Source organism: Glandiceps talaboti, chromosome 20 (genome assembly GCF_964340395.1).
Source record: "Glandiceps talaboti chromosome 20, keGlaTala1.1, whole genome shotgun sequence".
NCBI lineage: Eukaryota > Metazoa > Hemichordata > Enteropneusta > Spengelidae > Glandiceps > Glandiceps talaboti.
This window is the reverse complement of record NC_135568.1, coordinates 3,495,513-3,518,374: the sequence shown is the minus strand read 5'-3', so window position 1 is coordinate 3,518,374 and position 22,862 is coordinate 3,495,513. Positions and strand designations below refer to the sequence as shown.

General features: G+C 34.1%; 1 protein-coding gene across 2 annotated transcripts; it reads left to right on the top strand.

The window, feature by feature from the left end:
* The first annotated feature begins 2,334 nt into the window (after window positions 1-2,334).
* Window positions 2,335-21,751, top strand: LOC144450440 (uncharacterized). 2 transcript variants are annotated; one of them, XM_078141041.1, is made up of 5 exons: window positions 2,335-2,455; window positions 7,149-7,374; window positions 7,927-8,295; window positions 8,889-8,986; window positions 12,177-21,751. In XM_078141041.1, the coding sequence occupies exons 2-5, from the start codon at window positions 7,152-7,154 to the stop codon at window positions 12,711-12,713; spliced, it is 1,227 nt and encodes a 408-aa protein (XP_077997167.1). In that variant the 5' UTR covers window positions 2,335-2,455; window positions 7,149-7,151; the 3' UTR covers window positions 12,714-21,751. The 2 variants fall into 2 exon arrangements, with proteins under 2 accessions (XP_077997167.1, XP_077997166.1); XM_078141040.1 differs by having other exon boundaries at window positions 7,927-8,296; window positions 8,893-8,986.
* Window positions 21,752-22,862: the final 1,111 nt, after the last annotated feature.

Sequence of the window (22,862 nt, the reverse complement as noted above, 5' to 3'; positions counted from 1 at the left end):
TAAAACTCAACGTTTGTTGAAATTCATGTTGTTTGTGTTTGTTTTTGAACCAAATATTATCATGACCATACAATGTACCTTGTGTAGAGATTACTTGGTCCAAAAATAAAACTATTTTCCAACCATAGAGGGCAGGCTTCGATATACATCTTATCCACTCCAATGGTAGTAGTGAAAATGAACTATCCTCTACCAGTTGCCCAGTGTTAATACTGTGTTGCAGACAATATTTCATCACTTTATTGAAGATTGTATGTTTTTTTTATAAAGGTACCAAAAAGTGAAATTGTTTTACTCTAAAAAATAAGAATATATTATGGAAATGATATATGATGAAAAAGTGTAACGTGTGTGTGCTTATGCACATGCATGCATGAATGTATGTATGTATGTATGTATGTATGTATGTTTGTATGTATGTATGTATGTATGTATGTATGTATGTATGTATGTATGTATGTATGTATGTATGTATGTATGTATGTATGTATGTATGCATGCATGCATGCATGCATGCATGCATGCATGCATGCTTGTTTGTATGTATGTATGTATGTATGTATGTATGTATGTATGTATGTGTGTGTGTATGTATGTATGTATGTATGTGTGCATGTATATATATGTATGTATCTACATGTATGTGTGTGTGTATGTATGTATGTATGTATGTGGATATGTGTGTGTGTGTGTGTAAGTGTGTGTGTATGTATGTGTGTCACATTGGATACACTTACCTCATGATAGGGTTGACTTGTAGTTTACCATGACTATTGACAAACTGCTATGACAAATCTTACTCGAACTTTATACTGTACACACCTTTAGGTTTCTAAGGGAGAAGCAAAAGTAAACAAGAGAAATAGTTGCGTCTGTGTCCCCCCCCAAAAAAATGAATAGCATAGCATTGTGTCATTTTGTGAGCAATTTACTATGCCATGCGCCGCTTATCGGAAAAACAAAAGATTGCATAGTTTGGCCAGTAGCGGCGCTGTTTAAAGAGCAATCTTGTTTCACAGCTGGTAGCACTGGACAGGTTGTAGAAGTAGTAAGGCGTCGCCCCTGTCTTTTCCCAGTATTTCCAGGCAAATGTCAATGGCAATCGCAGCTGTTTCAAAAGTACCAAATATCTCAGATTAAAATGTTTGCAGATGCAGAATTGTTCAAAATCAATTAATCACCCGATAGAGGTATTTGTGAAAGATCACGCTGTGTACGCCCCTAATTACTTTTTTTTATTTTTTTTTATTTTTTTTAGAAACGATGGTATTAAAGTGGCGTACACATACAGCGATGAATTAAAAATGATGGTGTTAGGTTTTATATGCCATTCTTCCACACTGTTCAAAGCACTTTACAGCTTTACCTATAACAACGCAATGACCTTCCTCAGTTCCCTGTTGTCTATAACTAGAAATTGTAATCTCAATGGAAGTGATAATTAGATGTCTGCTTCGTAATTACTTAATGATTGTAATTGTTCTTTTTGTACACTTCTTGCTATTTCTGTTGTAGAAGACAATCAAGTATCACCTGTTGTTATGTCCCATTATAGAATCTGACACATTCCCTTTGTGATTTTCCCATGCCACGCGAAAAAAGTTTTATCTCGACCCCGCTCTCAACTTGAACACAAACCCTCACTGTATACTTCATTATAATTTTGTATATATATAATATATACCGGAAATGAAATTAGTTTCAGGGACAGTTTTAGTCAATCTACCCACAGTAAAAAATGGGACCTGTTCCGTTTTATGAAAGGGATTTGCATAGTTGCTATGGAAACATTCTTCGCTACTAAGCAGTACAGGCTATATGTATACATGTATATCATTTTACATTAGTCCTGCTTACATGACGGTGCACGAGTCTGTATTACTGACTTGACTCTAAGGGACAATTGTCAGAATCGAGTCCCGAATTCCTCCGTATGCAAGCAGGACTAATTTTACATCTGCCTTGTGAGAAAGCTTTAAACATTTCCCATGCATGTTTCCCAGAAACGAGTAGTCAGAATATCCGACGATGTACTCGATGAGGGCGCACTACCCAACACCTGACAGTTTTCTTTACGACGTGATGACAGGTTCGTTTACCAGGGTCATATCATCCGTTGTTGTTGCGCTATCTCCTGATTATTGCAACCGTATTGTGATTATCCAAGAACTTACAATAATCTTCTATCACTTCAATACATTGAAATAAATATTCTCGTATTGTATGCAAGTGTTTGGACGAAAATAAAAATACGTGCGACCAGGTGCTCGATGGCGATCACAGATGATTAGTGAGGTCACGGACCCTTCGCCTTTAACCCAGTGACGTCAGAGCTAAAATGGCAGCGTTCAGGTAGATGATTATTTCCTGTTCGAGAAGACATGGATAAATGCAGTACGAAACGCTAGTGATATGTCGTGTTTAACTTTTCCGTACCACCCTTCTGTTCTTCAAGGTAAGAGTGCCAACATTATGATGTTAGATTTGATTGACATTCGTGAAAACTTTGTGAAACAACGGCAGTGTTACATGTTAGAACTTAGTTTCGACTTTCGTTTCCCGGGTTGTGGCACCTGCCGCGCCGCTTGCGTTCGGCCAGGATAAAAAAGGGAGCGACTACGCCATTCCAGTGGTGACATTCTAAGCAGTCACCGTCGCTAAATCCTTTGAAATTATAACCTGACAGTAATGTATTTGTCACTAAAACACGATTTTCGCTTCGAAAGAACCCATGACGGTGATGAATTTACCATTCCTGATTATCCCAAACATACTTCCATGTGAACGTTGTCCTTGAATATTTTCACGTGCTATGACGCGTAAATCATGGCGTCTCTCCTCGCTACCTGTGTAACTTATGGCGATACATCACCGCACCTGCCAATTTCAACTGCCAGATAACACCCGCTCAAAAACATAACCGCAAAATAATTCGCAAAACAATAAACCGGGAATACAATATGTTGTAAATGAAAAAACGTAGATATTTCTGATCCCACACTTCCAAAATTTCTGTAGAAAACTTAAACACCTTGTTAGCTTTTCTCCTCCCCAAAGTCTAATCACGCTCATTAGATTTCGGTTCAATGATCCCAGAGTTTTAATAAAGATTTCCTGAGAATGTAGATAAAAAAGAGCTTCATATTTGAGTAAAAAATACACAGAGTTTAACTAAAACTACTTCTTCAAAATTGGCCCCTCCCCTCAATCTAATCTAAGGACAGCTAACACGAATCTTGATTCGTTGATGAAGAAAAAGATTGTAACTTAACTGTTATTTTATTTTTTTCTAATCTTTAGTTTTTGATAAAGTTTGAAAACCGTATTAACAGACTGGGTGGGAGAAACCAGGTAAAAAACCACATAATTTTGTTAGGGGAACTCAGGAAAGTTACCAGGGTACTCAGATTTCACCTACTTACCACCCTAAAACTGCTGGTTTTACAGAACTACAAAGACCATTCCTTGAAAGACATGTCAAGTAAACTAATTATTCCTGATTTTTTAGTTCAGACATCTAACTATTGACACTTTTGAAACCCAATTACAAAGTCAGTATTTTCTACACAACATGTTGTTAAAGGTAATTAATTCAATTAACAGTTAACTTAAGGTACTAATTTTCATGTTGTTCTTCTTTCATTGTTTTCAACCTGGCATTAACACTTTGTTGTTTCAGACAATAGGCATATTGTTGGTAGTTCTTTAATTAACCATTGTGTTAAGTGTTTGAATATGTAAATTATTGAAAGGTTATGTCAGGTCAATAACATAAACATAGTATGGAATGTTTACCTATGTTTAATGAATTCAGAAACCTGATGGGTTTTTTTAGAAGTAACCTTAGAAAGAGAGGTACAAATTGTGCTTTCCTTGACATTTCTTTGTGCTTATATTTCCAGCTATTAAGTTTTCATTAGGTGTTGTCTGTTAAAACATTTCACACATTATTAACCTTTTGCAATTTATTGAGTTACAAACAAAGACTTGGTATATGTTGTTTCACATTTATTAATCAAGTAGGAAGCCACGATAAAATTGTTTTATAAATTAAAACTCTGAAATAAATACCCAATCCTCATCCATATGGCCATTTTAACTAAATTACCTATTTACTAAATATTGCTGGCACTGTGTACACTGAATGTCAATACGTAAACAGCTGTAATGTCTGTGTGGGTACATCATGAATACACTTTCACCCCCTCCCCCTCCCCCTCCCCTTAATGTTATAATGACATATATCTTTGAATTTGGGTGACTTTTTTCACTGCATCGAAAAAACTTGGGTTTATAAAGATCACAAAAGATTTCTTGAAAAGTTTAACATCTAATGCTTTTAAAATAATTTTTGGTAGAGCTCTCTAAAATATTAAACTTACATTTTTAAAAAAAAATTGACGAGACAACTAACAATAAATTCACTGAAAATTGTTAATATACCAATAATTAGATTATACATGTTACTTAGAGGTCCATTTTATCTATAAGTAGTATAGTAAGTTGAGATTGTGATTCTTTGGGGTGCTGATTTTGGGTATGAACTCAAAAATGTATTTGATTGGATTTATTGTTCCATATTATGTGTACAGCTACTCAAATGTGTTTAATCACGGGTGATTCAATACTATTCAGGATGTGCAATATTACGACTTAAGTCATTTTATTTAACAAAACAGTTTTATTGCACATTAACATTCCCCACTGTAACCCAACTATTTAGATTGCATGTTTCCCTGTACAAATTATTTTATCCTGTGGAAAATGTTTTTGCATTTTTATTAATTTTACTTTTCAATTATAGAGAATTACAAACATATACAAACATTTTCCCGTAGATTTATGACTGTCTGAAAAATTATTATAATTATATTAAATTAATTATATTAAACTTATTTCCACAACTTGACTGTGCAAATGATAAAATAATTGAAATATTTATTCACGAAAATATCTATCCACACAGTCCAAAAATTCCTGGAAGTAAATCGCACATTTTTGCTGACATCATGTCAACATTGTCTGGGATATATCATATGACAGTGAGTGATCTCAGAAGAACACTCCTGACAATGCTGATGAAACGTCAGCGAAAATTTGGTTAATTCCCCAAAAATTTGTTTGACTATGTGTATATAATTTTTTTTATTTAGTAACTATAAACCCTGAGTCCATTGACATCCGTTCCCATATTTATGTATATGATTGATTTTATTTGACTAAAGACTTTTCAGTAAGCCACAAGCAAAAAAAGATATGCAGTACAAAAAACGTTAATCTTGAAAGGCTAAGAAGACGTAACGCTGAATACCTTTGCTAAGGGTAAGACAAACATGGTTAAAAACATATATTCATTGTGGTCACCTCACACAAATAAAATGTACATAAGGATAATCTAACAACTGCAAACAGTAAATAACAAACAAACTAACTATATTGAAATGATGAAAGCTGATATGATTACAATTGAATTAATCTGAAATTGAGACTATTGAAAATAAATTAACTCACTTTCTCCTAATTCAGAGAATTTAACATAGATTCAGTAAGCTTTAAGCCATTTCTTAAAATAGCTGCAAAGAGTTCACATCGTGAGTATCTGTAGGTAGACTGTTTTCAGTGCAGTGTGGAATGAATGTTGGCTTGAGTATAGTCTTGCTGCTAGACCTCTCGGGTTATTTTACTCGCTGTGAGGGGACCAAAGGTTGCTAGTGAGGGTGATAGCCTGAATAGGGGTGTTCGAGGTCTAGCAGCTAGACTACTATGAGTACTGACAATATGAATGGAGAAAGGACTTGACCTTGTGTGGTGTGGATGATTGTTGCAGTGTAGACTGAAAAGATTAGAGAAATAATGTACTAACATTTACTCTGTAATCAGGATTAATTTGAGTTGTACAGTTCAGTTTAATAGGAAGCTTAAAGCCATTCCACTTGTTTGAAGTATGTGTAAGATAAATGAATTTGTGTGTGTAAGTCTATTACAAACCTGGTCAGTTTGTAATTTTCATTTTCTACATAGGTTTAAGCTTTTGTACTAAAAATAGTATTGTATATAAATATACATTGTAAATATAGATATGAGTGAGACTAAATATGAATGATACAATATAAATATGAATGAGACTAAAGGACAACATAATATGATATTATGTAAATTAGCAATGTTTGTATGACTTAGTGTCTCACATATGAAATGTTTTTATAAAAGTGCTTTGTCCACAGTGCTATCAATTCTATACCAGACATGGACCAGTAATGGCACAACAGTCCTTTGTACTTCCTCAACTCCCTAGGGGGCATATAATCCATTGCAGCCTTTGTAAACAGAAAGGATTAAATCCATTTACATTGCAATCTGTAAACCAGATCCCCAATTATACAGTTGGGTTGACTGAGGCACAATCATGGTTCAAATCTTACCCAAGGACTTTAGTCATTCAGAAACAAATGGCGGCAACAAGGCTCAAACTAGATTGTAGATTTGAAGCCAGTAAGTTATAAACATTCAACTATCATCAAGAGACCATTACTCCTCAGAAAAGTTAATAATGGATGAATTGAGTTTGGTATATTTTACTACAAAGAGCTTGGTGACATGAAATCTTGTGATTTGATTGGCTGTTAATTGCCACAAAACGTAATTATGCATGTCATAGGTCAAACAGACCCATGTAGTCCTTTAGTTCATCTCCATCCCACTCAAAACCCTAAATATTCAATAATGTTAAAGGTCAGGGGGGTTAGCAAATATAACTTAGTATTCCCATTTCTGCATTCAGCATTTTTTTAGTTGTTTTCATTTCTTTTTTCATTTGTTATTAGGAGGGGTTTGCATGTTATTATCTTGTTTTTTTTAATATCTGTCTGTGTTTTTTAATAACATTAGATTACATGTATATGAATGCATTCAAAGATGACATAACTCTTCTCAATTTTTTGAAATTGCAGATTTATAATGATAGTATTCGCCAATATTTTGCTTCTTGCAGGAATTACCATGTGACCTAATGGTTTTGTCACTAGTCGTCTCTGACTCAAAGTGACAAGGCCCCTTAGGTTACTCATATTTTTCCTTGGCTGAATAAAAAGAAATATGGGAGAACGTTTTCTAATTAATGTCCTGTTTATTTTGTTCTCAATTTCCAGAATATGTCCACAGCTGAAAAGACAATGCCAGACAAAATTAAAAAAGAAAACAACATTGATGAAGAAAGTCAAATTAGGGAAGAAGATCAAAACAGGGCAGACGATATCGTAACAAATAATGAAGTGAATTCTAAAAGTACTAGTAACAAGGACTACCAGTGTGAACACTGTGACTATGTGGCCCAATCACCAACACAACTCAGTCAGCACCAAAGGTCACATACAGGTCAGTATCCTTAGATACTCAGGCTCAGATTCATCATCATAGCTATATTCAGAATACTCATTCATGTATCACATAGAGGTTTATTGTATCCATAGATGGTGAGGCTCAGATTCATAATCATATCTGTATTCAAACTTAAAATTATTGACCTATTTAGAGATCACATGGGTTAGCATCGTTGGTTTTCAGGCTAATATTCATATTCATATCCAGGTTCAAAATCAGATTCATGTAGACATTCTTACATGATGTTATAGTTAGAATTAGGCCTATACTTCTGTTCAAGCCAGTTTCAGATTCTGATTGATATTTAGAATCCAAGTCAGTCAGAGGTCACTTACTTTATAAGTTTGAAGCTAAGCATGTAGAATTAGCTCCATGTTCATATGCAATGTCAGAATTATCTCGATTTGAAGTCAAAATTCGTTAAATGTTAGATGAGGATTAAAAAGTTTGCATATGACTCTTTTGTTATGTCTCAATGTTGAAAATAAATTTGAATTTAATGACTTTTGCAGAAAATTTATGCACACATTGAATTTTTCATTCCAGGTGATCGGCCTTACACATGTGATACATGTGGCTTTGCGTTCACCCAGAAGGGCAACTTAACACGCCATTTAAAAACTCACACTAGTGAGAAACCTTTCAAGTGTAGCGTGTGTCCGTATGAAGCAAGGCGACGAGACGCACTACTAGCTCACATGGTTACGCACACCGAAGACAAGCGACATGTTTGTCAAGGATGTGGTATGGGTTATAAACAAAAAGCGTCACTGCGAGAACACATGAAGAAATGCCGGTTCCATATCGATGGAGAAAATGCTGAGGTCACGTTATCAAGGAGTCGAGGGAAACATGCATCATTACTTGATAAGGAACATAAAAAGAGAAAAAGTAGTACTCCGATGAGAAACCCAGGTAAGGACGCTCCTCAAATAAATACTGCCCTCTAGAGAATCTTTAGAGACATTGTCAAAAATCAATAATTTGTATTGATTATTTAGCTGTTTAGTTAATATGTAGTATAAATATGTTAGGTGGGAGGGGGGATTAAATCAGGTGGGTGGGGGGATTAAATTTGACTATCTTTGAGCAGAGAGCATTAACTCACTCTCTGAAATGTGCATGATTCAGGAAGAACCTTAAAACATACTCATTCACGAAATATTTCGATATATAACTGTACAATGCCTCTGATCTTTACTTCATATTGGATACAGGCGCTCTATGAATTTTCTGATTGATTGATTTGATTGATTGATTGATTGATTGATTGATTGATTGATTGATTGATTGTGGTAAGTTACTACGTATTGTAATCTGATCAAGAGATGGTAATCGTGTATAATTTACATACATTGCTGAAAAATCATGGAGAACTCCGTTTATTTTACCAGTACCCCCGATACATTTTACCGAAAGAGAAAATGCCAAGTTGATATTTTTATTTTATATTTTTGTACTTGTCAGTTGATTCGTTGATTTTGTCGCTTGTTTTATCGTTTTTTTAGATGGAGTGAAATTTAGTCGTTTGGATGAAGACAATGACAGTTTGCATGATTTGACAAAGAATGGTATTTTACATGTAAATGACAGTACATCAACTCAGGTTGGTAATTTTACTACACAACTCTACCATCAATGGGTAGTCAGATAAAAACAACAACAATAAAACACTAACAATAACAAATTTACTTAGTAATGAAAATCTAAAGATTGTCACTGTGAGTCGATAGACGAGTACTGGCAAAGACCCCTTAGGTCACGAGTATTTTACTTGGCTTAACGAAGAAACATATTGGGGGATAACATCTATTACAACAATTCCACATGGATATCAGGAAGTACAACAAATGTATAGTAGATACTTGGAATAATAATCCTACACTGAATATATAGTTATATATATACCACCACCACCACTATCATCAATTCATTGTTTTCAACTGCCACGCCTCGGCAGTGTTTTGGAGTGGACCATTAAGCTATCAAACATGACTAAGTACCTCTATAGTTTCTGGAACTGTGAAATTGTGATTACATGAAATATGATGTCTGTGTGAATAGAAAGCAGTTGTCAAGTTATGTTTTAATCTGCTAATTATGTGAAAATACTTGTCAGTTTTCAAAATCTGTCTATATGTATATGTTATATTTATCAAATAATTGTATCAGTTTGAAAGGTGATAATTGAAAACACAGACATATACATTGATGTGTGTGTTTTCCATATACACAATTATGTTTATGTTTATGTGTCCGGCCTGGTTGTGTGTGTGTGTGTGTATGTGTGTGTGTGTGTGTGTGTGTGTGTGTGTGTGTGTGTGTGTGTGTGTGTGTGTGTGTGTGTGTGTGTGTGTGTGTGTGTGTGTGTGTGTGTGTGTGTGTGTGTGTGTGTGTGTGTGTGTGTGTGTGTGTGTGTGTGTGTTCCATTTATAACCCTATGTTTGTGACTTTGTGTGTGTTTCTGTCTGTAAGTAAGGTATAGACCTAAGGTTATGGGGTGGGGGGCGGGGGTGTATATTACATTTACCTTTGTATTGATTTGACTCTATGTTTTTTCTCAAATATATTTCTGTAATAAGTCCTGTGTGCATTATTTAGGTCAAAGTTCACCAGTATAGAATAAGACAACTCCCTCTATTTAGGTGATATTTCACTCATTGTATACTATAAATAAATCACATGAAATAAAACATAGCACTTTTCAAGGGATAAAACCCACTAAATTGCAATCTATGAAAACTTGAGTTTTGTAGATGTATTCCACTTCTGGGGAGACCTTTTATGAAAACAAAATCTGTCGTACAAGTTGCATTCCCGCAGGAAATAGTAAGGACTCCTTAGTTACCATAAAGATTAATGTCGCTTCAGTTCCCTTTATGATGTAAAATTTCTTACCAGGGTAAAGGAATTTTGATCTTTTCTTATGTCGTACGACAAATTTGACAGATAGAGTGATGTGTAGTAGGCTAGTACACAAAGTAATCCATAAATTGAAGGCAAGGACTGTGGATGTCTGACAGACCTTGATAAAATTGTTTGTCTACAATTATTTACTCATGTCAAAAATGTGGCTTTGTTAATTTGGCCAGCTGCCATTTTTGTTCAGAAGATGGATGGATATTTTGTAGGTTTGTTCATTTTTAGTTAACGTCTTCATGACTGTGTATATTCTAGTGGAACATATTAGACGATGTATGTTAACACTTCTTGTTGAAGACAGTTTCGTAGACTGTGTATGTTAACACTTTTTGTTGAAGACAGTTTGTGTGTTAGCACTTGTAAGTTAAAGTTTAATAAACACAGCTCTTAGACAGCATATGTTAACACTTCTAGTTCTCACTACATTGTTGTAGCCCAACTGATGTGATCTCACCATGGCAAACTCTATCTCAGTCACCAATATGTTATATATGTAACACTGTCTAAAAATGTAACATGTAGCATTGTACACTCTATTCTTAGAGGCTGTCTAGTACTGAAGTGGTAACACGTTTTGTACCAAGCTATACATGTATGGACAAATCTATTCACAATCAAAATGTTGGTACAAGTAAACAATAGCTACTAGTAACTTCTGATTAATTAGTCTCATAAAATAAGAATGTTATTATAAGTTCAAATCATAATTGTACTAAGATTTCATGAAAATGAGATTATTTTCCCATATTTGTCATATCCTGTGTGCATGAATAAACATCCGTAAAATGTTCCATTTAATGCTGTTATTCCCAACTGGTAGTTTATTTGATGTACATCTCTCAAATAATTCCTGAATCAATTTTTATAGTCCTAGCAAACAAGTCACCCCCCCCCCCTACTATGAATAGTAGATAGAGATTCCCGTATCATATTGTAATGTAACTGATGTTATTTGCATATACTTTTCCTTTGAAATATACCTCAAGGTTTATGTAAGCACCAATTTGCAGAGTATAATGATTGTCAGGGGTCATTTGAGAGGGTGGACAAGGTGGGGTGGTGATGGAGAGGGATTGACAGGGTGGGATACATGTCTCCATATATTTATGCATGGTGACATTTCAATACATGGGAGAGCAATTAGACACATACAGACCAGACATATCGATATATCAATCAATCAATCAATCAATCAAATTTCTATAGTGCCGATTTCCAGAGCAATGTTCTGTTCAGTAGTGCTGACTGACCAAAGCACACATAGGCTTTGGTGAACAAATAAGTCTTTAGCTTTGTTTTGAAACAATCCAGGCTTGAGGCTTGGTGAATGTTATTATTACTTGTGTGTACTCAGTTTGTTTACAAATTATTTCTTACATATACTTTTCACAGTTTTAAAATATTTTCAGAATCTAAAATAGATACCCATTTCTCATCTATTTTGACTCTTTCCATAATTTCATTAATTCATCTCTTGAAACAAAACTTGCCCAGAGAATGTATAAACTCATTTGTAGCCCTCTAAAAGGAAGGGATACTATGCATTCATTGTAATTGTTGAATAAAAACTTGCAAATTAAATGAGATAAAATGCATTGGTTTTCCATCACTTTCACTTTTCAGTATGGAGTTGGCATCGATCAGAACTTACACAGAAGTGATGTAAAGGCCTTGCTAGGAATGGCAACTGTTTTTATTATTATAGTGTTAGAATAACTGGTTGAACAGAAAAAGTTAAGGACGTATAAAATGGAAACTTCCAAGCAAGGCCTGTATGACATATCCCGGGTGTTATTAAACAGAGTGAATTCACAACTTATCTGTCCCCTTGTATGTCAAATATTCACTTTTCTCTCTGTCTCTTCTATCAATAGGGTGTAGAAAGTGCCTTTACCAATGTGCTAGCCATGTATGGACACTCTATTGATGAGAGTTCCATATCACCGGTGATCAGTTCTATGTATCCACACACAGAAACCAATCATGTCACTAACAACAACCATCATGAAAACAATGTGATTGACTATAGTATGAACAACCCGAGTGCAGAACAAAGCGATAATATCAGCGACTCTTTAGAAGAAAGAAGCTGCCCCAGTGAAAAGGAGAACACCACTACAACTCGTCGACCGTATTCCTGGATACAGAACAAGTATGATAATGAAGATGAACGTCGTTCATCGTCATCTACAAAATCGTTATGCGCTCGTTGCCAGGCCGATACAGCGTCGTCAAATAACTACAAATGTGAACATTGTCAAATTGTCTTTATGGACCATGTCATGTATACAATTCATATGGGTTGCCATGGTTTCCACAATCCACTTGAGTGTAATATATGCGGTTACCGTAGTAAAGATAAGTATGAATTCACCTCTCACCTAGCTAGAGGTGACCATCACATTCATTAGGTTAATATCAATGGTTGCTATAACAACATGCTAGCACTCAATCACATTGCAGAGGTCAAAATCAGTGGCTGATATAACAATACTCTAGTAGTCAATATCACATTTCAAAGGTCAATATCTCATTTCAGTGGTCGATATGTTTTAATGGTTGATATTTTTTAGTGGTCAATATCACATTTCAGTGGTCAATATCACGTTTCAGTGGTCAATATCACATTTTAATGGTCGATATCACGTTTCAGTGGTCAATATCATAATTTAGTGGTCAATATCACATATGAGTGTATCATTATATTAAATCTAAGGCCATTTTCATACCTTACTGGTCAATATCACATTATAATGGGTTGATGTTGCATTTTGTAAGGTCAATAATACATCCAGAAGGTTAATATTTTGTCACACAGGTTAATAACAGTCAGTCGTATTGCAATAAACTATTTTGTCTATTTTGTCTACATTAGTTAACATGACAATAAATTCCCTAATGTTATTTCATCTGAAAGTAGCCATGAAGGTCATGTGATTCATTTCTGACCAATGGCAACAAAGCTAGTAAATTAACATGATGATACATTTTCTTATGTCCCTCAATTCATTTAGATAAAACTACAGAAATCATGTGATTCAGTGCTGACCAATGGCAACGGTTGTAGGAATATTAAGATGTAAGAATCAATTTTATTCCAACAAAGAGTAGTCAAGGCATAGACTTGCAGACAGTTTTTTTCTTCAGACTGGTGTACATTTCTCAAAAAAATGGTCTTCTGGTGTTTTATTTCTTGAAGTGGCTCATTTTTCACAAGATTTCAAATTACAGTCACATCTGTTAATTTTTACAGTGTTTCATTTAGATGTACAAATACATGTAAATTCAATATTATTTTGGTCGCAAGAAACCAAAATCTATGAAAAAAGTGGAAAAAAAGGACCCTTGCAGAATAGTAAAATCTCGGAAAGGTGCCTTGTATTCCATGGCTCACGTTTGATCTCTAGGAAACCATTCAATACTTACATTCAAAGCAGAGTTTATGAAAGTGTGTCAAAAATTTAGCAGCCATGAAAAAGAAAGTTCAGAAATGTATATAATACCTTGAACACAACTCAAACTTATGCTTATGCATTTCGGCTTTTCTGGTTACCATGGAAACCTGGTTTCAATAAATAAAAATTAAGTCTAAGAAGTAAACTAATCAAAATTGTTTGTGAAAAATTGTTAAAGATATAGAAATGTAGTCCAGAAATCTCTGCAAGCAGAAATTTTACAAATGTTTCTAATTTTATTAGGTAAAACATTCTGTTGTAGTTTCTCCATTCTAAAAATCACTGAACAAAGGTATATGATGAATTTCAAAATGACTCCAACTCATTCTTTCCTTATAAGGCAGGTATTTTGGTTATTTCATTTCAGGAATTTGTAAGTTTGTGTAGGTTTGTGTTGTCATTCTAAAAGGGTACGTAACTTTAATGTCATAGTTTGTTTCACAGGTTAACTCATTTGAATGTCGTTTATTTCCAGAAATGACAATTTGAAAGTAATTTGTAACAATAGAAAACTAATTAGAAATATGGAATGGTAATAGTTGCTGAGTAGGATTCTAACTAAAAGATGAAATAGTTATTGTTAGTACTAACACACTTTGTAAGTCAAACTAGTTTTACTTTTTTTTGACGGAAGGTAAGCCTGCAGTGAAAAAAATGTTACTCTTTATTCAGGTTCCCCACTTTAGAGCCATTTTCAAGAGAAATGTTGTCTGAAGAGCCCTAGATTAGAGAAAATGAGAGTTGAACTAGGCATCATGTATGCATAACAATTAATGCATAGCAGTACAAGACACAGGTGGTGAAACGGCTGAAAGCAAATATTGTTTGAATTCAAAACTTGAACAATTGAAAACTGTGGAGCAGAACTATTTGAATAAATCAAAAATATTATCATATTGCCATAAAATATTTGGAAAGAAAGATTTTCAAAATATGCCATTATACTGAACTGCTCACACACTTCCTAATAAAATCTAGTACTGTGGAACAGCACTCCTAGTGGCCAAAATGTGTAATCTTTTGTCTTTTTGATAACTAGAATATGGCATACTCTTACTTGTGTGACAACTGTAAAACAGGATGTAACTTTGAATACTATAGCATAGGCATCAAAATAGTGGATTTTTAGATCTTGCTGTGTGTTAGATAAAAATTATTATTTTTTTATAGTAGTTGAAAGGCAGAATTGGTTTATCTGCCCTAGGGTTGTAATATGAAGTGGGAGGAATTTTACATGTAAATTGCATATCATTCATAAAAATGTCTTGGGTACATTGGTCTTTCTCATGGTATCTGCTTGGAATCTTCAAGAAATTTGTATTTTTCTAGGGTTAAACTTTTTACAGATTTACAAAAAAAAAAAAAAACTCGCAAGTGATTTTCTTAAAGGTAATTTTCTACTGTTACTGTTACTGCTTGTCTTTATCAATGAATGTGTAGAAAGTACATATTTTACCCCTCTTTCCATACAGATTTGGTTTCACCCTGTTGTATTCTATACAGGATCAAACCATTTCACATCGGAATGGGGGTAGCCTTTGTAGGATAAAACATAGAAGTTGGATTTGTCAATCTTCAGAATTATTGTTACAATGTCAGAAGTGGTTGACCCATAATGACCTAACACCCCTACCTTTTCACAAGTGGTGGCATAGTCTTTTGTTTTCATCATGGATTATTTCATTTCATAAGATTTATAGGGGTGAGGAGGTTTGACCAGGGTTAGAGCCTAAAACACTAGCACATTTTCCTTACTATTTTCAAAAATGAAGTTTTTTCTCTTCAAATTCTGTTTCATTTGCAGTTTATCACAATATTTTATACGCAACAGAAAAGTAAGGTCAACTAAATTTAGGATTTGTAAAGTAAATAATTACAGAAACTTGAAAAAATGTTTGCGAATGATAAGATGTCTAATAATTTTCCTTTCTAAATGGTTTCAAAATTTAGTAAAACTTTTCCAAAAATTTGAATTGAAATTTGAAGAGAAAGAAGTTAGTGTTTTTATTGATTGACACACAATCCCTCTAGAGGGACTGTGATTGACAGCATACTTGACTACAAAACTGAATGTTTCACAAACAGGAACCAATATACTTTGAGTATTATTTGTACTTTCCACATGTATATAGCTAGTCTGTGAGAGACAACATGTCAGCCACTACTTAGGAGCAGTGTGCCCTCTAAGCCAATTTGACATGCCACTGATGCACACAATTTCTAGTGATGCACCAAAATTTGGCATTCTCCTATCTCTTACTATGTGGTGGTCAGTGTGCCCTCTAAGCCAATTTGATGCACCACTGATGCACACAATTTCTAGTGATGCACCAAAATGAGGTGTTCCCCTATCTCTTACTATGTGGTGACTCACAAGAAATGCCAGTTGTTATCATTTTGACTCACAACAAAATATGGCTATCAATAGAGGGTGCACTACTCTGGAGAGATGGCTAATGAAGATTGAACAGCATGACGTAAAGGGACCGTTCATACTAGTATACGTGCATATAGGTCATCTGTAAGATACAACCTGTCATGCCACACTATCTCAATAAGTACTACTGTTAGTGGTAAGAATGAAATGTCATGCTAAAGAAAGCCATCTGACTATATAGTGGAGACAGAGAGCGCAGAAAAACAACCACACACATAATTACTAGATTACGTGTGTGTATAGTAGTCTGTGAGATACAACCTGTCAAGTGTCACATGACCCTCTCAGCCTCTACTCAGGAGAGATGACCAATGAGAGCAGAATGGCATGTCAAGTGTCATATGACCCTCTCAGCCTCTACTCGGTAGAGATGGCCAATGAGGGCAGAACGGCATGTCAAGTGTCACATGACCCTCTCATGCAGCCTCAACTCAGGAGAGATGGCCATTGAGAGCAGAATGGCATGATGTTTTTGTCTTCATGCATGTAAGAAGTCATTTAGCTGTCTCAATACATTTCTCAAAAAAAAAATTCCTAACTCAGTGAATCAGTGCAATTTATTTTGAAGGAAACTTATCTACCATAAAATAGTCATAACTGAATCTGTTTTCACCATTCATGTATTGATAAGATATCTTGTGACTCTAATATTACAGCATTTCACATATCAAAGACTTTTGCAAACTTCTTTAAATTTTGTAAAGTACACTTAGGCTGGTCTGTTTCTTTTTTTCTAAAATTGATAAGTTACTCAAGAATTAGTGTAATAATGTATAGAAAATATTTGACACATTTCTGAGGCTGGAGAATTTATTGGGTGCTGGTGGTTTCAGTTGACATAAGTTTTATGTGATAGCCATGTGGGGTATATTGTGGATCTAAAAGTTGTCATGTGGATTGCATGTGGAATTCATGTGGATTCATACTAGATTTCCACATGAACTACATGTGAAGATTGTGTCTATTAGAATATCTCCACATGAACTGTGTGATATGTTGGATTTCTATACAAAATTTGCCACATGAATTGCATGTGGGTGTTATGTGAATCACATACTAGATTTGCCACATGAACATCATGTGAAGTTTATGTGGATTCCTTGCAAGATTTGCCACATGAATTACATGTGAAGGTCATGCGAGTCTCAGTATTTACCACATAAATGGTATGTGTGGTTATGTTCTCACATTTCACATTTGCCACATAGATCATGTGTATGTGTGGGTGGGTGTCTGTCATGTGGCTATATAAATCCCACATAAAATGTTGCCATGTGAAGTACATGTGGATGCCATGTGGCAGATTTGTACTAGGCTTATAACAAATCATGACAGATATGATTTGTAGTAAAGATGAGATTTTTAAAACTGACTTTCACATTGAGTATATTTTATTTCTTCGCTATTATTGTGTGGTTTGTGTTATTTTCATTTGGTTCTTGTTTTGACATATTAAGGTGTTCATATTGAAATCATTGGAGCATGTAAACACAGCTGTTTATAGTTGTAAGTATTTCTGTTACAAATTAGTCACGGAGGTTATGCTTGAGTTCAGCCATCACAATGGAAGAAAGCAAAGAACAGGAAGTATTTTGATCAGAGGTATTGAGTGTTAGCAGTACTTGTATTGAAAGCAAAGAAGAGAGATTAATATTTAAATCTGACTAAAATATGGTGGAATGAAACTCCAACTGCTTTACTTCCTTTATGGTTACACAGTTGTACAGTATTCCACAAAATAACTTCAATCAGCCAGCGAAAGTACAACTAACAAAATATAGATCTGCTCAAGTCAAGTAGTGACAATACTTGTATGTTATCATAGATCAGTATCTGTGATGTCACCGGTATTTTCCAGGTGAGTAAAGGAACATGTGGAAAGAATGTGACTTATGGTACCTGCACAATTTAAATTCATGAAATATTTCAAAAACACTGGATGTTCGTAGTAGATATTTAGTTTTTTGTTAAGTATTGCTACACACTTGTTTTCAATATTTAGTCAATGTAGATTTTATAGTTCAAACTTCTGTTTAATTCGTTGTATCTTAATTGTTATTTCTGTGTAAACCACCTATTCTTGTTTTTTCTCCAGGCTGACTTTAGACTTTGCTGTGTTGCATTTGTTTGTTTGGTTTCATAATTTCTCTACTCATGGAAACCTTATATTCGGGGAAATTTATTGGCTCCCCAAATAGGCACAGCCCAGAGGGGGCTATAGGAATGATCCATGTCTGGCTGTGTGTCTGTCTTGTACTACATACAGTCGGTGTCCATTTAATCCTGTAATGGAGTCAATTTGTATCACTGTATGCTATAATAAACTTTGCTATCTCGAATGTTGTGAACTTTAAGACATAGATTGCCAGCTCATTGTAGGACTTTATTTTACTGCACCAATTCGTAGAATATTAGTGTTGGGGTTTATATAGTCACATGTAGAAGACATATTTAGATTGGAAACCATGTTCAGGTATTCTTTTGTGATTGTATTTTCATTGATTCAAACATGAAACTCTTGATAGAATGTACATCCCATGGAGTTTAATTTTTACAAATGACAAACTTTCATACTCAAAAATCAATACCAATAAAGTATTTTGCTCATTAGGAGCCATTTCATCTGCTACAGTGAACTTGTACCCCTATAGCAGAAGTTTTGGTATAGCCCTGTTGTGTCTTGTGTATAGGAGCATTCCATTTTGTTGGAGAAATAGGTAGGATAATTTAGCAGTACTGGTTGATGTGTACTATTGATAAGGAGTAGCCTTTCCTCTGTTTTACGTTATGGAAAATTTGTCAAAATTTTTTGAAATTATTTGAACCGAGTAAGCAAAATGCTACTCAATTCGTAAAAAGTAGCTGTGGTTCTTAAAAGTTAAAGATGCAATAACTGTAAATGGAACATTTTGAAAGACAATTTTGTTGCATACAATGACTTACTGTCGATGTTGTACATGTAATATGACTTACTGTCGATGTTGTATATGTTATAACTTACTGTCAATGTTGTACATGTTATGACTTACTGTCGATGTTGTACATGTTATGACTTACTGTCGATGTTGTACATGTTGTAGTATATTTGATAGCCAATAGATATGTGTAACCAAAAATGATCATCACCTTGGTATTTAGACCAAATAAAAAAAATATGTGTTTCCAATAACCCAACCGACCGTAGTTTAAGCCCTGACCCTAAACATTTTTTGCATACAAAAATGTAAAATGGTAACAATTTCATTGGTCACTTTTTAAAAAAATCATATTCCAGAGAAAAACCAGGCCTTTTTAGACTATAACAGTACAGTCTGCATAACATGTTTGTCTACTTAATTTATAATCTTCAGTTACTTCTTTTACACCTCATCAAACTCTCACAGAAGTATTGTGACCAACAAGTATCTTATCTTGATGTCGAAGCAATTTTTTACGTACATTTAAAAAAAATAATATTCCCACCAACCTACCCTATTTTTTGAAGTCATGTTATCGGAAACAAACATTTTTTTTATTTTGCCTTGTCAAATGACTTATACAGGTTGTAACACACAAACAATGTCGACCAGGACTGATAAAAAACTCAGTGCTGAAAACTTGAATTGTGTGTGTGCAGTATAACCTTTATAAGTCGTGTGTAGTTGTACACAGTATACAATGCATACATAATGAGAAATAAATTTGGGTATGGACACAATATTATTATTTTGTGTTTATAGTACAAATGTAAGATTACACATACATTTGGACTACAGCTAAATCAGGAAATATTTGTCAGAAAACTTTGTAATAAGTGATTTTACATCTCGTTGCAGATCTTATGAGATATGCAAATATGCCTAGCAACAACGGTTGTCAAACTTGTGATCACAGTCAAACTTTTGCCGTGGCCATGTGTGATGATGTTGAGAATAAGTGTTGCTAAGCGTTCACTTTCAGCTTGACCACCCTCACATGGTTGCTATGGATGCAATGGCTCACACAGAATCTCGAGATCTTTGCTGTGAGATGAAAAATGGCTTATTCAAACATACAGAGTTGATAATTTGGCAAATTGAATTGTACTACTTGATAAAGTTGAGTTCTTTTATGGCTGAACATTGTAGGATTGTACTATAATGTTATACATCAAGAGTAAGTCATTACAACTGTCAAAATATTGCAACTTTAGTAGAACTTAATAATTTGCTAAAATTTTTCATTTTCTATCTTTATTGCATGTATTTTGTAACTTTTTGAAAGTTTTGAATCTCATCGATGCTAAGAAACATATCAGTAATGGAATCAAAGTCAAATTTTAAAGAAAAATAGTCATTTCTTAGGAAATAATTTAGCTTTTTATCAAATGCAAATGAGATATATAGTGTACTAATAGTAAGAATGAACAGTAAAATAGTTTATAGATTTATGAGAGAAAAAGCATTTGTTGAAGTTCAACAAAATTACATGAAAAGTTTCAAATGAAAAATAAGGCTGGATATTCTGAAAGATTGGTAATATTTCAGAGAAATTCAGTGATTTTTACACGAGGATGTATAATTTTGTTTCTGTGTGCCATTATTATGGACTTGGTTCATTTCATTATTGTGTTCACTGCTGATGGCAGTTATGAAAATTAACTTTGGATTTGTACTGCCGAGTGGACCTTTAATGGACAAATTAGTATTAGGTTAAGAGGTCCTAACGGTAACTTTGACTCCCTAGTTTGATTATAGTTGGGTTACTATTATATTGTATGGATTGTTGCATTAAACTGCTATCATGAATAGCATAAATCAGGTGCAAGTTAGGGGGCACAAAGCTGTAACTCCCTAACTTGATGAATAATATTTGGGTAGCCATTTTGTGGTTGCTCCATTACACTGATGTCATGCCCAAATGTTTTTGATGACTGTAAAAGTTAGGATTGATGACTTGGATGTTTTACAGAGCAATTAATAGCTCTCACAAGTTTATACATACATTATAGCATGATGATTTTTATTAAGATTATCATGGTTTTCGTTGCAAAGATTTTTAATTGATGCATGAAATGCATAGAGGTTTCGGTTTTGGGGAAATAGACTGCCTTTGAATTTGATTTGAATTACAACTAGTTTGAAAAATTACAGAGTTTTACTTCAAAAGTAAATAAGATTGCGTTAAACGCTGTGTATTTGTAGCTGTGTTATATTTTATGGTTAGTCGTTATAGTTTTTGTTTCACAGTTATGTCAACACATATTCGGAAAATGCATTATTTTTGGTCTCTTAGGTAGCATAGTTGATCAATTTTCCTCACCTAGAGGGTCTTTCTGAGACTGATATCTGATTGGATGCAAAATAATTGGAATTTACATAATGTTTTCAGGCAATCTTATTGGCTGATTCTGAGTCTGTACACAATAAATGCAAATTTTCTGAATTGTAAATTGTCATATGCAAATTGTCTAATAATTGGTGTATACTTTTTTCTATACTGTGGGTGAATGTAAATATTTGTGTGTTATAATGATCTAATTTGGAGATAGCACTTGGAAAATATTCAGTTTTTTTGATACTTGGGTGAGGTTTGGATTGTAAAGGATTTATTGTCTTAAAAACTTTGTATGTTTTTGGAGAATTTTGCACATATGAAATGTCAATAAAGAATTTTACAAGTTGGATATTGTCGTCAAGTTGAAATGTTGTTTAAACCTTCTTTGAAATCGTGAGGATCTCCCTCTGTATTTTCTTGAGTTTTATTCCACAGCCGTGCACACATACATATCAGTACCCTCCAAAATAAGGAATTATCAATTTTTTTTTTTTTTTTTTTTTTTTTTTGGGGGGGGGGGTTAATTTTATTCTATACAAACCCTTGAAGACAAGAACATGATTCTGATGCATGTAGCATGCCCTCACTCGGCCAAAAAATGACATTATTTTGAAACTTTCTGATTAGTCAGAAAAGTTTTTCTATACCAGACACTTTGAGAATGTGCATACCCAACAAATGAACACAGCCATCTTTAAATAAAAAAACAAACATGTAAAGATCATCAGATTGGACAATGAGTTGTTGATTGCCTTCAGTTACATTAGCAGTGTTGGATGTACTAAATACACAAAAATAATACCAGTATCTGGTTGAATAAAAAAATTCATCATATTGGTAAACCAATCGCATCAAATGAAATCAAAACTCATCTAGTGGTTTTACACAATGAACTGCCACCCTAGGAATTTTGACTGCAACAAACACCATTATTTAACAAATCACATGACTTTAGGACGTACAAAAACAAACGACAAACTACCGCCAACACAGTAGTTCTATTACAGATTGAACACACTAAAATTCTTTGAAAGGACGCCCTCACAGGTGAAATATTGCAGCAGTGAAACCACGGCTATGGAAGGACGCCCTCACAGGTTAGAATAGCCATGAAATACAAAGCAGCGACTTTGAAAATGGCCTACTTATTTCTGTAAATGAACTGTACGACACAGTCATCGTAAATTGAAGAAAAACACAAATAATTGAAAACAAAGATAACAATTGATATGCAAACTTGAAGTTTAAATTTACCCTTTCCTACTCAAATAAAGTGCATTTTAATTATTCAAAATTTATCTAAAATCTGATTGGCTAATTTAAAAGCTGTCTCATTTGTCATAGTTTTGACCTAGTCATCATTACACTATTTA